The sequence below is a fragment of the Asparagus officinalis genome, chromosome 10 (assembly GCF_001876935.1).
Source record: "Asparagus officinalis chromosome 10, Aspof.V1, whole genome shotgun sequence".
Lineage (NCBI taxonomy): Eukaryota > Viridiplantae > Streptophyta > Magnoliopsida > Asparagales > Asparagaceae > Asparagus > Asparagus officinalis.
In genome coordinates, this window is record NC_033803.1 from 591,612 (window position 1) to 607,318 (window position 15,707).

General features: G+C 37.0%; 3 protein-coding genes across 6 annotated transcripts; 1 reads left to right on the forward strand and 2 right to left on the reverse strand.

Moving 5' to 3' along the window:
* On the forward strand, positions 2,921 to 3,652 carry LOC109825400 (DNA polymerase delta subunit 4). The gene is made up of 2 exons (XM_020392255.1): positions 2,921 to 3,170; positions 3,254 to 3,652. The coding sequence occupies exons 1-2, from the start codon at positions 3,002 to 3,004 to the stop codon at positions 3,454 to 3,456; spliced, it is 372 nt and encodes a 123-aa protein (XP_020247844.1). The 5' UTR covers positions 2,921 to 3,001; the 3' UTR covers positions 3,457 to 3,652.
* Positions 4,984 to 9,578, reverse strand: LOC109825379 (cleavage and polyadenylation specificity factor subunit 3-I). Its single transcript, XM_020392235.1, is given in 7 exon segments — positions 4,984 to 6,957; positions 7,463 to 7,612; positions 7,697 to 7,742; positions 8,646 to 8,743; positions 8,829 to 8,918; positions 8,920 to 9,060; positions 9,504 to 9,578. Coding segments are annotated over 7 exon segments (2,238 nt in total). The 3' UTR covers positions 4,984 to 5,319.
* On the reverse strand, positions 10,414 to 14,467 carry LOC109826110 (pectin acetylesterase 8-like). Of its 4 annotated transcripts, none has more exons than XM_020393074.1 (14): positions 14,265 to 14,462; positions 13,650 to 13,771; positions 13,443 to 13,525; positions 13,200 to 13,329; positions 12,984 to 13,063; positions 12,796 to 12,882; positions 12,383 to 12,507; positions 12,028 to 12,088; positions 11,851 to 11,904; positions 11,686 to 11,763; positions 11,361 to 11,466; positions 11,172 to 11,271; positions 11,066 to 11,111; positions 10,414 to 10,740 (listed from the first exon to the last, which is right to left on the reverse strand). In XM_020393074.1, exons 2-14 carry the CDS (start codon positions 13,768 to 13,770, stop codon positions 10,621 to 10,623), a joined length of 1,191 nt encoding a protein of 396 aa, XP_020248663.1. In that variant the 5' UTR covers position 13,771; positions 14,265 to 14,462; the 3' UTR covers positions 10,414 to 10,620. The 4 variants fall into 4 exon arrangements, 3 of the variants coding, with proteins under 3 accessions (XP_020248663.1, XP_020248664.1, XP_020248665.1); XR_002243200.1 differs by having other exon boundaries at positions 10,683 to 10,740; positions 11,172 to 11,238; positions 11,329 to 11,466; positions 14,265 to 14,467; XM_020393075.1 differs by lacking the exon at positions 11,686 to 11,763 and having other exon boundaries at positions 14,265 to 14,466.

The following is a 15,707-nucleotide window of genomic DNA, read 5'->3' on the forward strand; positions in this document are numbered from 1 at the left end:
TGTTAACTATATTCAGAACTATATTCAGATTCATGTTAACTATTTTAAGGTGCTTGTTAACTATATTCAGGTTCATGTTAACTATTTGATGGTTCTTGTTAACTATATTCAGGTTCATGTTAACTATTTGATGGTTCTTGTTAACTATATTCAGGTTCATGTTAGCTATTTGAGGGTGCTTGTTAATTATATTCAGGTTCATGTTAACTATTTTAAGGTGCTTGTTAACTTTATTCAGGTTCATGTTAACTATTTGAGGATGCTTGTTAACTATATTCAGGTTCATGTTAACTATTTGAGGATGTTTGTTAACTAATTCAGGTTCATGTTAACTATTTGAGGGTGCTTGTTAACTATATTCAGGTTCATGTTAACTAATTTAAGGTGTTTGTTAACTATATTCATTTATGTTAACTATTTTATGGTGCTTGTTAACTATATTCAGGTTCATGTTAACTATTTTAAGGTGCTTGTTAACTATATTCAGGTTCATGTTAACTATTTTAAGGTGCTTGTTAACTATATTCAGATTCATGTGTGCTTGTTAACTATATTCAGGTTCATGTTAACTATTTTACGGTGCTTGTTAACTATATTCAGGTTCATGTTAACTATTTTACGGTGCTTGTTAACTATATTCAGGTTCATGTTAACTATTTTACGGTGCTTGTTAACTATATTCAGGTTCATGTTAACTATTTTACGGTGCTTGTTAACTATATTTAGGTTCATGTTAACTATTTTAAGATGCTTGTTAACTATATTCAGGTTCATGTTAACTATTTTACGGTGCTTGTTAACTATATTCAGGTTCATGTTAACTATTTTACGTTGCTTGTTAACTATATTCAGATTCATGTTAACTATTTTAAGGTGCTTGTTAACTATATTCAGGTTCGTGTTAACTATTTTACGGTGCTTGTTAACTATATTCAGGTTCATGTTAACTATTTGAGGGTGCTTGTTAACTATATTAAGGTTCATGTTAACTATTTTAAGGTGTTTGTTAACTATATTCAGGTTTATGTTAACTATTTTACGGTGCTTGTTAACTAATTAAGGTTCATGTTAACTATTTGAGGGTGCTTGTTAACTATATTCAGGTTCATGTTAACTATTTTACGGTGCTTGTTAACTATATTCAGGTTCATGCCAATGGGAGAGGAGACTTCAAACTGACATCCAAATGGCAAAGCAAGCTCTTTGTGATGCTTTATCCGTTGAAAGGAAGCCTGAAGCTTTAACATGTTATCTGTGTAACTTAACAAGCTACCAATAAAAATTAACATGTTACATGTGTAACTTAACAATCTACCTGTGAAAGTTAACATGTTATCTGTGTAACTTAACAAGCTACCAAAAAAAGTTAACATGTTACCTGTGTAACTTAACAATCTAACAGAGTAACTTAACAAGCTAACAAAAGTATTTCAATAGTTAATGACTTATATAAGTATTTTAATAGTTAATAGGATAAATTTGTGCATCAATTTTATATCACATTTTCATTATAGTTCACATCCCTACAAAAGTATTTCAGTTCATATACACAGTTACTACATACATACAAAAATATTTAGCTATTACATCTACGTTTAAGGCAAGATGAAAGCCAAATAACATTGTGCCTACTGAGGCACCAGATTAAGGAAAAGGCCCAGATGGAATTACATTAGTGTAATAATCCATAACTTCACAATACACTGATACTCATTTTCATCTTGATGCAACTAATCTGAAGTCTGGGGAGGATGTGGATTGTGGCAAGAGGATCTCTCTGTTGGGCCACATTGTGCAATTCCAGGTGGATGCCATAACCTAAAACAAGCCAAAAAAACCCAAAACAATCAATCTTTTCCCCTCTTTTTAATATTTATTTATTTATTGAATTTAACTGGAAAATCAATGAGAAATACCTTGAAGGCAATGCGGTCATGGGTTTTGTTAGATAACAGGACATAACACGAGATCTCCTTCTCTAACTCAACTAATTAAACAAAAAAAACATGAAATTAAATGAAGAACTGAACCCGACAAGATGAGGGTGACCGATGTGGCGGTGGTGGCGGAGTTGAGGAGGCTGTGGAGGATGACCCGAAATATTGAGGAGGGGCACGACGGGTGCTGGAGCGGCGACGGCGACGACTGCGGCGTTGAGGGAGGGGGTAACACCTTATGAGGCGGCGCTGGAGTTTGAGAGAGAGGGCGTGGAGTTGGTCGAGATGAAGAAGAGCGGAGCAAGAAGAGGAAGAATGAGAAGATCTGGAGAAGAAGAAGATCTAGAAAAGAAGAAGAGGGGTAGTTTGGGGTTTTTTGGGGATTTATTTTCTTGGAAATTGTAATAAGGACTGGAAGAAGAGGGGTAGTTTGGGGTTTTTTGGGGATTTATTTTCTTGGAAATTGTAATAAGGACTGAATCATAAAGAATCTTCATTTTTTGGGCTGCAGCACATAATCAAAAGTATGAGGGGCTGGGTCACATGACTTTTTGAATTTTGGGGTCTTGAAGCAATTTTTCCATAATAATTTGTTGGTAAATAAATAATTTGGCACCTAATATGTTATTTTTCTAAGGAAAACACTAGAGGCACACCTTGTACCACACCATGGGGCACAACTCTCTCTCTCTCAGCTATAGTACATGGGGCTCACTTGAGATTTTTAAATAAATCTCAAGTGGGTCCCCTGCCCTGTAGCTGAGAGAGGGGTGTGCCCCAAGGTGTGGCACAAGGTGTGCCTCTAGTGCCACCCTTTTTCTAATGGGTTTGGATTGTTAACGGATCTTATGAGTCCAACCCGAATCCTACACGGTGTAAAATAGTGGAAGTCAAAAAGAATAGCCAGATCATTCCATCGCAACCGTCCACGTGTCATCCTGACAACAATCCAACGCAACCCACCCCCCTGGCCCTAAAAATCACCCCCAATTTCAATTCGAAACCCTAAAATCCAAAATTAAAAACACAGCGAGAGAGAGGGAGAGAGAGAGGGAGAGTTCACAATGGCATCAAAAGACATGAAGGGATTCTACAAGCAAAAGAAGAAGACCACCGCATCCAAACCTTCGTCTTCCTCAACAACGAAGAAGCCGCGCAAAAGCGCCACCTTGGGCTCCGGCGACCCCCCGCAGACTCCGGCGCTCGTCTCCCACGGATCCTACGATCTCGACGGTGAACGAACGAAACCCTAACCCTAGTTTCTACTCCAATTGTTAAACCCTAACCCTGATTTCGTTTTTGCTTCGCGGGTGTAGATGAGTACGGGGAGGAGGAGATGAAGCTGAGGCGGTTCGATATGGACATCAGATACGGGCCGTGCATTGGGCTCACGAGGTTGGAGAGATTGGAGCGGGCCAAGTCTATGGGTCTGAACCCGCCACAAGAAATTGAGCAGATCCTGTTGAGAGCTGGTAATGATGGGCCTGGGCTTGAGTGTCTTTGGGAAGGGCGAGTTTAAATATCAATCAAAATTATGCTATATATGTGTAAGCATGTAACTTAATTAGTTTTTTTTTTTTTTTTGGGTGGGGTGTCACCGTATCAAGTAGCTACAATGCTAAGCTTCGATCGTATGTAAAATAATTTTCTTTTTCCATGTGGCAAGTATATAGATTGGATTTAGAGTCTCAAAAACACATTTATGGTTTGCTGCAGCCTTTCTAGTGCTTGATTGCTTGTAAGTGGATAGATAAGTTTGAGATTTGATTGCTTGTAAGTGGATAGATAAGTTTGAGATTTGATTGCTTGTATCTAGACTTTTCGGAGAAAGTATCAAATGGCTCTGGTTCATAACGTGCACTAAACGAATGTCAACCGTTGATACTGCTTTCGGAGAAAGTATCTAATGGCTCTGGTTCATGACATTTAACGTGCACTAAGGGGGTGTTTGTTTAGTTGTAAGTGAGTTGAAAGTATGAAAGTGACTTTTTTTGTAAGTGGGTTAACGCATCCAAGTCAGCATACAAGTCACATTCATTGTTTGTTTACAAAAACTAGTTATTGTTGAAAGTAGTAAAGTGAGGATGATGTGGCAACATTATTTTAATTTAATTATATATTAAAAATCATGTTTTTATATAAATTGCTTCCCATCTCCATTTATCAATTTGAACAATATCCAGGGCCGACATCATTTTGAACAAAAGCAGGATAGCTTACTTTTACTCGTTGTTCTGAGGCCAGCTTGGCCTTTTTTCAGCTTTGTTATAATCATGTTCTTCCTTCTTATGATTTCTTCCAACTCTGAAATTCTCTATTATGACGAAGAAATAAAAAAACATGCTAAGAAAATGTTCTACTGTAGGCAAATTATTTAGAAAAAAAAGAAAAACATAACAAGCACCTTGGAGTGAGCAATGCTAGATTCATGAGCTTCAGCAGTTAGCTTGTCTATTATTGCATCCTTCTGTTGGCATTCCTTCCGAAGATTATAAATATTTTGCTCTTCTGCCAATGTGCTCCGCAGCTAAGATCATGAACCCAGCATTTATTCACTTGCGTTATGAAATTTTTTTAATGTGACGTGGGTCCCATTTATTCACTTGCGTCTCACTTCGGCGAATTTTTAGGGGAAGTTGAACTTGCAATTTGATCCTACGTGGACAATTTTTTGAGGTGACTTTCATAATCACTTTCAACTAAACAAACAAGTTAAATCTAAAAAATAAGTGACTTTCATACTTACATTTTTCACTTACAACTAAACAAACACCCCCTAAACGAATGTCAACCGTTGTGACTGCATCTCTTTAATACACATTTAATATCGAAGAATTTGATACTTTCTACTTGTAAGTGGGGTTGGAAAAGAACTTCTTAGTTACAGAGTGCTAGGTAAATAGTACTGTGATCTGATGAGAACATAGCAAACAGTAGTGCTTATACTGCAAAATTTACATTACAGTTTGGACAGTTTAGATAAAACCAGATAATCACAAATTTCACAAATTAAAAAAAAAATCACATAACACAGGGCAGCTTGTGATGATATCATAATCCAAAGCAGATAATAATCAACAGTCTCTGTTTTCGGCAAACAAGATTAAACTAAGAAAGAAGAGCTTGTTTATGGCATTAAAACATGGTATTTTACATCAAATCAAAACCAACGTTTGCGGCAAATATTACAAAAGGTAGCAGGTAAAATCACTTGCAAGAAAGTAACCTAAAAATGGCGCAACGCCCCTGCTTATATTGAGCAAGTCATACAGCTTTAACAGCATCACAAGAAGAGATCCAGTGTGAACATGCATCAATGAAACCTCTCTATAATGCTCAGTAACTCGCGGTAGCTCCATTTCCAGCACAATCTTCGGACTGATCAAGACGTCGGAAGAGGAATCGGCCCTGCAGCGCTTCGTATTCTCCTAAAAGCGGTCTTCACCCTCTCCTTCAACCCCTCATTCTCACACTCCACCTCCCCATTCTTCCCATCAACGCTCGCAACATCTCCATCCACGGTTATCAAAAACTTACCCTCCACAACCTTAACATCCCCAAACAAGGAAGCAAACAAAGAATGAATCACCTTTTGTGTCATCTTCTCCGTCTCTTCCTCCGCCGTCTTATTAACCTCCTCGGTTGAAACCACCTTCGGACCTTCTCTGCTAATATTCAACACCATAGCCACCACAGAATCAGACACCATATCACTGATCGGATCCGATGGCCACTGCAGCGTCACATACTCATCCGACTCCTGCCTTATTGTTACCTTCTCATGAACAACCATAGTTGGAACATCTGTCTCCTCTTTTGGGGACTCTACACTCTCGTATATCTGCTTCAACCTGTGCTTTATAACCCCAAAAGCACCTGTATATGGGACAGAGATGCGCTGGGTGATGTTTGCAGTTGATAGCTGTGAGAATACATGGAGGTCATCGGGGGCCATAATCTGGTAAGTGAAGCCTTTTTTGACTAGTAGGCCACTGACAGTTTCACCAACTTCCGGTGTCTTCTCAGCGAGCTTTCCTATTGTTTTTGCCATTTTCTCGGAACTGAAGTACATTTCCACTGATTGGCAATTCTTGGGGGACATGATCTTTGTATTGCGATCTGCAAACTGGGTTATGAGTTTCTGCTTGAGCCTGCCCATCTCATTGGCTTCTCCATGGACAAGGATTATGTTGGGAGGCATAAGCTCGTCCAAAAAGGCACTAGTCTGATCAGAATCTGCGTGGGCCGAGAAGGAGATGTAGTGAACCTGCATGTTGAGGGGAGCCATAAGGCCATTCATGAGAGTAACCTCTTTCGGCTCATTGATAATGGTCTTGGCTAGAGTTCCTTCAACAACATACCCAGGAATTACACAGGCGTTCCTTTTATCTCCACACCACTTGTCAAACAACTGCCTTGATAGCCCGCTTTGGAGTCCACTTGGACTCGCCATCACCACTGATGGACCCACATCATCAAAGTTCTCGATGCTCTTCAATGGTGAAATGTGCTTGAAATCAAAAGGGTTAGAGTTTAAATACTGGCTTCTGATCCTCTCATTCATGGAATTGATGTATGTTTGATACACTGCCATGCATCTCTTGGCGAGAGGAGAAGCGTAGTATATAGGTATGTTATGAAGCTCGGGATGGTTTGACCAATACTCGTCAAGGATGAGGAGTAGCTCTTGGGCTCGACCAAGGGCAAATGCTGGGATGAGGACTCGACCGCCTTGGCTGACAGTCGAGTGGATGACATCGGTGAATCGCTTTTCACGAACGTGACGAGGTTGGTGAGTTTGAATTCCATAGGTTGACTCGATGATACAAATGTCAGGGGAAAACTGGGGAGTTTCAGCCGCACGAAGATGGCGATCCTCCTCTCTTGAGTAGTCACCAGTGTAAAGAACTCGGACACCAGCGATGTCAACCATAAACATGGCAGCACCAAGAACATGACCAGCAGTGTAGCACCAAAAGCGGATCCCATTCACTTCCAGTGTCTGGTGGAAGTCAATGACCTGAAAGGAAATATGATGTAAGGAGGGTTCTCCTGTAACAATAAAGTTTTGAAGAGATTATGTGTCTCTGGAGCAAGAAGGATGTGAAGGTCTAAGAAGCATGCCAGAAGACAAATAGAAATAGGATACCAAATTAATTATATGCTCGACTATTAGAAACAGTAGAAAATATCAGCTGAAACAAGTTGCAGAAACAAAAGGTAAGGGGAAAAAATGAAGAAATGATAAATAAAGAATATACTTCATCAGGTTGGAAGTAAAAGAGATTTGTTTATCAAGTATGCAAAAAAAAAATTTATGCACATGATTCCAATTTCAACAATAACAATGTCAGCCTATATACATAAGTATAGGCTCAGGACACATTGTAAGCTAAGATATACTATAAGTGGCATGGAACAAATATTAGGCAGAACTAGTAAAGAATAATAATGAGAGTTCCAGGTACCGATAGGAGAAAATGAAGGATGGTAGCAACTAAAGAGAGTCTCATATAGAAACCTACCTCAATTTTATCCATGGAGCGAATGATGTCTTGCTCATCATACAGCATATCCTCAACAGAAACTTTGCACACTTTAACATAATCAGATAAAAGCAATCGGTAAATAGCCTTTGTAGCATGAGTCATGAAAACTCGACCTTTGAAAGTAGTCTGCAACCAGGTAAAAATATTCAAGTATAAATGCATGACAGTATGGAAGTTTTATGACGGATGAACATTGTATAAACTGTGTACCTTCTCTAAGAAGTAAGGAAGAGAAGCAGCATGATCAAGATGAAAACTGCAGAAAACCACTGCTACATCAAAATTGTCACCTCGAAGCGATTGAAAGTTTAGAAAGATTCAAAACTTTAAATTCAATAAGATACATAGTATTATCATATCAACTTAATGTTATGAGTATTGCGGGTAAACCTTCTTATTTACATTCTATTTAGTAGTTTCTTTGAAAGGGAAAAGTAAATAACAAGATCCTGCCTCAAGTTCAGATGCATTAAATTTCTATTATGCCAGCATCAATGATATATGAGTTAATTTCCAAGCGTTCTTCCTCACTTCATTTCTTTTTACAAGTGAAAAGGACCAACAGTACGATTACTTCAACTTTCAGCTAGAGTGATTTGCTTGTAACATTAGCAATAGCATAGACGATTTAAAAGATACCTCTCACACTACAACAACCAACTTATTCTTGTTTAAAGAAAGGAATTTCAGCACCAAGATACTTCATGCGCGCTATCAATTCACCAGTTAATTATAGATCAAACTCTGAGACTTAATAAATGAATATGGCATGCTAAGCCATCCTGCTGCTAATGAAACAAACATTTGTTCCTAAGTTTTGGTCAAAGCTAAAGAGTGCGTACGCCATGATGTCTTTGTATCCTAGATGTTGATCTTATACATTTACTGTACAGTGTACATGAACCGGTGTAACTACGTTACCAACATGCCAATGTAGAAATTTGGTAATATAATAGCAATTTTATTGCAACAAATCTTTTTACTGCTTTAAACATCAAAGTTTTCCTATATTTCATTCAATTTTTAAGGTAAAAAACATATTGCTACATTTATATACCCACATACATATTCGATGTAGGATCTGAACGGGTCATATGTAGAGTCCTTATAAGATTCTTCTCCTAATCCGACACATAAATTTGAGAAAACAATTGCTTACTGAGTAACAAGAAGAACATCGATTTGAGACGGATCGATCTCATCGAAGTAGGGCAATGCGGCCATCCCCGAGTAAGCCGGATGAATCCCACAATCAAACTACGGCAAAAAGAAAACACTTTTACTACCAATTTTTTTTTTATTTAAAAAAAGGGATGAAACAAATATAGGGCTTATAAATTACCATGATGGTCTTCCCTCTGTAAGTCATATGAACGCAAGACCGACCAACTTCGCTTCCCGCCCCAAGCGGAGTGATGATCAGCTGATCCCCTTCTCTCGCCCTGCCGCTTCGATTTAGCGTTTTGGCCCGTGATCGAGGACGCCATCCCTGTAGCAACTGGACTGAGTTGATGAAACCCTAGAAAGATTTTGGGGATTGATTCTTGCTGGAAGAAGAAGAAGAAGAAGATTGTCTAAGGTTTTCTCTCTCCAAAGCCCTAAAAACTTGAGAGCTCGAAGTTTTCGGTTTCGAAAGAATTCGGGTGCAAGGAAACTCAGCATCTAATGTGGCCCATTAAGCGCTAGTGGGCCGGGCTGGATTGGTTTATTTTCGATGAATGTTGATGAATAATTAGCTGAGGATCTCAAAGATTAGTGCGAGCTTTGTATCCCTTCGACCTTTTGTGCATTAGTTTTTTTGCAGTTGCAATTTCTCTGTTCGATTTTAAAATTGTATTTGTTTGCGGCTACACAATTGTTTGTTTAGGAGCACCATGTGTATTGTGACTTATGCTCAGATTCTGCTTGCATGCAGGGTTCTTTTTGCAAATACAATTGAAACTACGCTTGTCAGTTAATTGCAATAGACTTCAAAGTCGCATGCAAAGTGCAGTTAAAACCCCTGCAAGCAGCTAACCAGACAGCCAAGCAAATTATAGAGAAATAAACAGCCAACAGAATCTAAGTTTAACAAACCTTTGGAGAGTAACATACATAAAATCGAAATTTTAATCCTAAAGAAGATAATTATGAAAAAAATTATCGCTTTCCTTTCCCATAATCACCATGCCCAGCAATGTATTAATAAGCACCTAACTTGCTAAGTTTGGCAAAAGTGCAGGAGAACATAAAAATAAACCAAACACAAGAAATGTGTCACATCATCCAACTAATCACATTTTATCTTATCCCATTTTTAAAAATCACACACATCATCCAATAATATTGTGACAACTCATCTCATCCCATTTTTAAAAATCACACACAAGTATCCAACTAGCTTAAGTTTACAACAATACCAACATTTTTTTTCTCTCACTCAAGGAATTAAAGGCCGCAATCTACAAAAAATATCAATTTAAGAAACTTCTCCTTCGAATTGGATTTTGAGGGTTTAACTTGGCGTTATTGAGCCAAAATGAAAATTTTCTCCACTGTAATTTTTTTCTTGTTGACCCTATGGTTTACAAAACTTATATAACTTGGCCTTTAATCATAAGGGTTAATAAGAATAGGACTCTTTGTTCTACTGTTAATGTATCTCTTTTAGCTGAAGCAATGTCTATTTACAAGGGTTTTTTTTTTTTCATTCCATCTTAATAAATATTCCACACCATTTCAGTATGTGTTTCCACTTTGACAATAACATGTAGACAGGAAATCCAAAATTGCTATATGGCTTGATTATAGTTTATGGCTCAGAAAACAAAATAATAAAAAAGCCTCAGAGCTTGGAGATTAAATTTCTCAGTCAATATATAATCTCCATACATGAATTATAAATGAAGAATGAATGCATCACAATTGAAGAGCTAATTTCGTCAATATATAATCTCCATACATGAATTATAAATGAAGAATGAATGCATCACAATTGAAGAGCTAATTTCCTTTATGACTTATTCTACGAGACTCTATACCCTATATATGAACCCCCTTTTTTTTTTGGTTGGTTGCTTTTTCTTCGAGCTTGATCAATGCAACAAGTATAACATGATGAATAATGAAATCAGTACATGTGGATTCTGTAATTGCTATGCTTCTGATTTTGGTTCAGGTATATGTTGACACGAAGTATCGCAAGGATATGGACAGTCGATCGTCTGAAAAGGACTTCTATCGTAAAACCAGTTTCCTACTGCCTTTGCAATTGGCTGCAAAATATAGAATTTGAAGTTAATACGGATATTGAGATAAAAAAGGGTTAACTGCAGATAGAATCCCTGTAAAAAGAGAATTTCTTCCTAGCAAATAAACCTCCTGAGAGTAAAAGAGTCAAAAATTTCACTCGGGGGTCTATCTGCAACAATAAAACTACAGGGTCTATCCCCAGTTCGGTGATAGTACAAGGGTCTAACCGCAATTAACCCTATAAAAAAACTAACTAGAGCTCAATTTTTAGAGCTTACAGTATTTTCGAGTACGGGAGAATCAGCTCTAAACCAGGTTTCCTGCCTCTCTGATTGTTTTAGAGCTTACAGTATTTTCGAGTACGGGAGAATCAGCTCTAAACCAGGTTTCCTGCCTCTCTGATTGACAATGGATATAGCACGAATTTATATCAGCTCTAAACCAGGTTTCCTGCCTCTCTGATTGACAATGGATATAGCACGAATTTATGAACAAGCCGCTTGATGTTGAGTTCCCAACTTCTGTAAGTGCAGCCAGAAACTCATTTCTAAATCCTACAATGGCATAGTAATTTTCATAACGAATCGGTTATAGAAGCTATATGTCAAAACCTGAGTAATTGAGTTGTAGTAACTTAATGCACCTTGCATCATTTCAAGCTGAGATGAAGAACAATTCTCTATACCAAGCTTGCAGGCATGCCAACTACCATGAGGATCAGCAACACCAGGTGCTAAAATGTTCTTTATCTGCAGGAAAAGGAGCTTATTTTATCGGAAAAATTGATGTAGGAAGTCAATAGTAGTTAAGTTCGATACATCAAACACTAACTGTCTAGTATTTACATAAGAGGAAAAAATATCATCCAAAGCTTCAACTAAAATTCCTACTTCGCAGAAAAACAACTTGACAGCATTATATTTTTGTGATTCTGTGGAAGAAAATTTTCCAGTGAAAAGAATTTACACCTGCCATGAGTCATAAGCTGCATTTAGAATGAATAGAGGTGTTTGGATCAGACGTGCAGTATATTGCGGGAAAAAACACTGTAATTTCATCAGATCATATTGTTAGGAAAATAATTGTAATTAAGCTCAGACTTCAGAAATCCTCAAATGGTTTGTGTTACATACCAGTGATGGTTCCAAATTCGAAGTGCATGGAGAAGGCAAATTCTTCGCTGATCCCTTAAAGAAATGTGTGCACCAACTAAGTATGAATAGAGAAAAAATATAACTAAATTTACAAGATGAAGATAAAAGGTTGTGGAAGAGAAAGTGGAAGAATTTCAGAAAAAATCAAAAACTTACATGGGTTGTCACCACATCATGGAAAAAAGCTCGGATGTGGTCCTCTCCAGCTATGTCCTTTCTGTAGTGAATAATACAATAGCAATCAATTAAAAAATTTTACAAGAAAAAAAAGGGGCGGGATTGCACCTCATAGTAAGTAAATTATTACCTTACTTCCTCTTCATCTAAATAATGATATAAGGGATTTTGCATTGCAAATAACCCTCGCTTCCTCTTGAATTGAGCGGTGATAAGTGCTAATGAAGGAATAGATGAGGGGGGTTATTTTCAATTTCCCCTGAACATAACATAAAAGTATAGGAACTCAGTAACAAATAAATAGGAGTATAAATTTTATTAAAAATTTTCTTACACGTTGATAAAATAACCAGCATCTGATAGACATTTCACTCTTGCACCAATTGGTAGAAGTGAATGGAAATTATCACAGTGCAGCATGGATGTCAATCCACCAGCCGAGCAACCAGAAAGAAGTGCCTGCAAGAAAAGCACTCAAGACAATTCATAATGTACCAAAATGAAGTTAACGCGGAAAAGAATTAATTGCAGCCAGGTACCCTGTTACGTATCTCTATGGATAACCTTGAAATGGCTGATTGCAGTTACATGGGCAATCCTGGAGTCTTTTTTTTATTATTTTTTTTCCCGTGTAGAGACAATTAGTAATCTCAAGGTTACCTATGCAGAGTCACACAATTGCACCATATCGTAGGGTACCTGAATGATCCTACAAGAATTGAGAGAAATTTGTAGAGATGAACATACATTTTGTGCAGTGTTCATTCCTTTCGCAAGCAAGTCTTCCATAACAGCAGTCCATACTCTTTCTCCTCTATGATGAAGATTTGTGGACTACATATTGGGTATTCAAATAGAAATCAAGTTTTATTCCTCGAGGTTTTAATCTACAGGTGCATATTGCGTCAAGGAAAAGAGAAGTTGTTCTAACTTACAGGGTCTACTCTCTCGACGTCTCCAGTAAAGGATGAACCATCACAGTAACGAACTTTGACCCTGTTCCAATTGTAAAAATCTGTGCATACCAGGAAAAATCAGTATAAGCGATGAGAAGGAAGATTGATGCTTAACTTATAGTACCAAATGCATAATCCAAATCCAAACAAAAAAAGGCGAGTCGACATTATGATAAGCAGTTTTCGATTTAGTACCTGGATTACATCCTGGCTCGCTGCTTAAAATTCCAGAAAAAGGCAGCTTCTTCAACATTTGCTTTGAAGAGCCTAAACGGGTGCGTTTGCGTGAAAGACATGTCGTTATATTGTTGCACCAACCCCCTCCCTATAAATTGGAGGAAATTTCAGTAAAACTTGTTCTTGTTACAATATCCACTTGCAAAGCATGTAAAATGCAATAAATAAAGAAACAGATAAACGTCATCGATACTAACTAACCTCCATGTGAATCAACCAGTTATTTACCCCTGAGCCAAAACCTGGAGATAAATGATAAGCAGGTGGACTCCCATCCAAACAAACTGAAAACAGAAGTAACATATGAGCGGTATCACTATAAAGCCGACGAAATGGATATAGGAAAAAAAAATGGAGGAAATTGGTTATTGTTGAAGTATAAGCAATTGGATGATCAAAGAATTTCACCTGCTCCTTTGGCTACAGCACTCTGAACATAAGTTATATCCACATAAAGGCCTTCAACTTTCATCAATAGCAGTACATATATAAGAGGATAAATCCACACACACCCTTTTTCATCATTCATTCTGCACATAAAAAAAAAAAAAGAGAGTATTAACATTACTTCCTCTTGCGCAAAAGAAATCAAACCAATACTTATAATCGAACCGGCGAATTTCGTTTTTGTTGATTTTAAAAGAGATAATCTAAACCAACAAATAAAAATATAAGCGGTATCGAATTAGTATCTAGATTAATAGAGATAAAACGTCACGGAGATGAAGCGATGTGAATAAGATTCACAAGAGATTACATGAACAATCAAATAATTCTCTATATCAAGAATACTTATGAACCAGAATACTCACTCTGCTATGAGAATCATATTACTTTGAAACAACCATATAATTAAAACATTTCTCCGAAAAAAAGAAAGAATAAATTATTAAATCTTATTTAATGGGTTTCAAGCAATGAGGCTAAAAATAGAAAACCCAATGCCAAGATCGCACCTTGGCACTGAAAACTCAAGAACCCACGACAGAAATTCAATAAAAGCCATAAAAATGGTAAATTTACCTGAAAATAAGTTCGAAGAAAAGGCCGCCGTTTTCTTCCCGCGAAACTCTCGAGCACCCTCTCCTCGCTCCTTCCCACTCTCAAAAACAACATATATAATAACATAATAATGAGGGCATAAATACATAATAAATAAATAAATGGGTAAATAAATGTAAACTCTTCAACTTTCCTATAAAGTAAAAAGATTCCAAAGTCCTAATAAAGTAGCCGCTATACGAAGAAAGCAGATGAAAGGTGGGCCCAGTGAGAACTTGGGTCAAATTTTTTTTTAAGAAATTTATTCCCCATCGGCTTATACGTCCGAGATGAACGGGGTAGTGGGCTGCAGTCCATGATTGAGGCCGGGCCCACTAATTTAAGATTACGTCTAGGTATTTAATTGGTGGTTTAAGTTTGGCACTTAGCTGCTGCCTCGTTAAAAGTTAAAAATTGTAAAATGATAATAATATAAAAAATTAGATAGTAAGAGAGAGAGAGAGAGAGAAGCTCGAGATAGATCTCGTGGCGGTGTCGGTCACGTGATAAAAAACCTCTTTTAGAATGATGTAAGTATTGTTTTGACAAGTTTAAATGTTTCTATTATTAGTTCTCATGATTGTAGAGCCACTGCAAATAATTTTTTTATTATAGGCAAATTGGTGGACCTTTATTTCTCCTAACAAAGGTTGTTCCCGGAATAAGTTTTATGTATACAAATTTTAATTTTTTTTAATTTAGAGTTAATGATTAGTTGATGATCAGGAGTTTTCATATGAATATGAGTGTAGTATTTGCCTGACGTTTTCTTTTAAGGAATGAGAAATTTGAGATTGAGTATTTTGTCATTATTTCACCTTCTTTTTTCCCCCTTTCTCGCGCTCTTAGATTTGTTTTGTTAACTTGGGAAAAATGTGTACAGGTCCCAAAAGCAGAAACTTTATATTATTTATATCTTATTCTAATTAAGATATAAATACATGATAAATAAAAGTAAGTTTTTATATCTATTCATCTATAATAATGAGATGATCCAAGATATATTATTTATGCCACAATAAATTACTGTAGCATTATTACTGTGGCACAGAGAGAATGATCTACGATTCGCTATTCATGCTACAATAAATTACTGTAGCACATGCATGAATTTTAACGTTTAAAAACATTATTGTGGCATCATACTGTAACTCAGGTAGGATACTGGAGCATTTAAAAATTGTTACTGCAACACTTACAAAAAACTGTATTTACATATAGAATTACTGTAACGAAAATAAAAAAAATAGAGTCTGTGTTTTGGACGGGGTGCACAATAGTTTGAGGCTTTATATGGTACAAGTATATCTAGGGGAAGAGCTAACAAATTGCGGGGCCCGGTGGCGGAGTGGATAAGGGAGACGATCACGGAGCCATCGTGATCAAGAAGAAATATGGAATATGAGAACGACGCCTTTATAACGT

Coding starts and splice junctions, on each gene's coding strand:
- LOC109825400 (XM_020392255.1), top strand. CDS start 3,002: ATGGCATCAAAAGACATGAAGGGATTCTACAAGCAAAAGAAGAAGACC. Junction 3,171..3,253: donor CGGATCCTACGATCTCGACG/GTGAACGAACGA, acceptor TCGCGGGTGTAG/ATGAGTACGGGGAGGAGGAG.
- LOC109826110 (XM_020393074.1), bottom strand. CDS start 13,770: ATGAATGATGAAAAAGGGTGTGTGTGGATTTATCCTCTTATATATGTA. Junction 11,764..11,850: donor CGAATTTGGAACCATCACTG/GTATGTAACACA, acceptor ATGAAATTACAG/TGTTTTTTCCCGCAATATAC. Junction 10,741..11,065: donor CTCCCGTACTCGAAAATACT/GTAAGCTCTAAA, acceptor TATATTTTGCAG/CCAATTGCAAAGGCAGTAGG.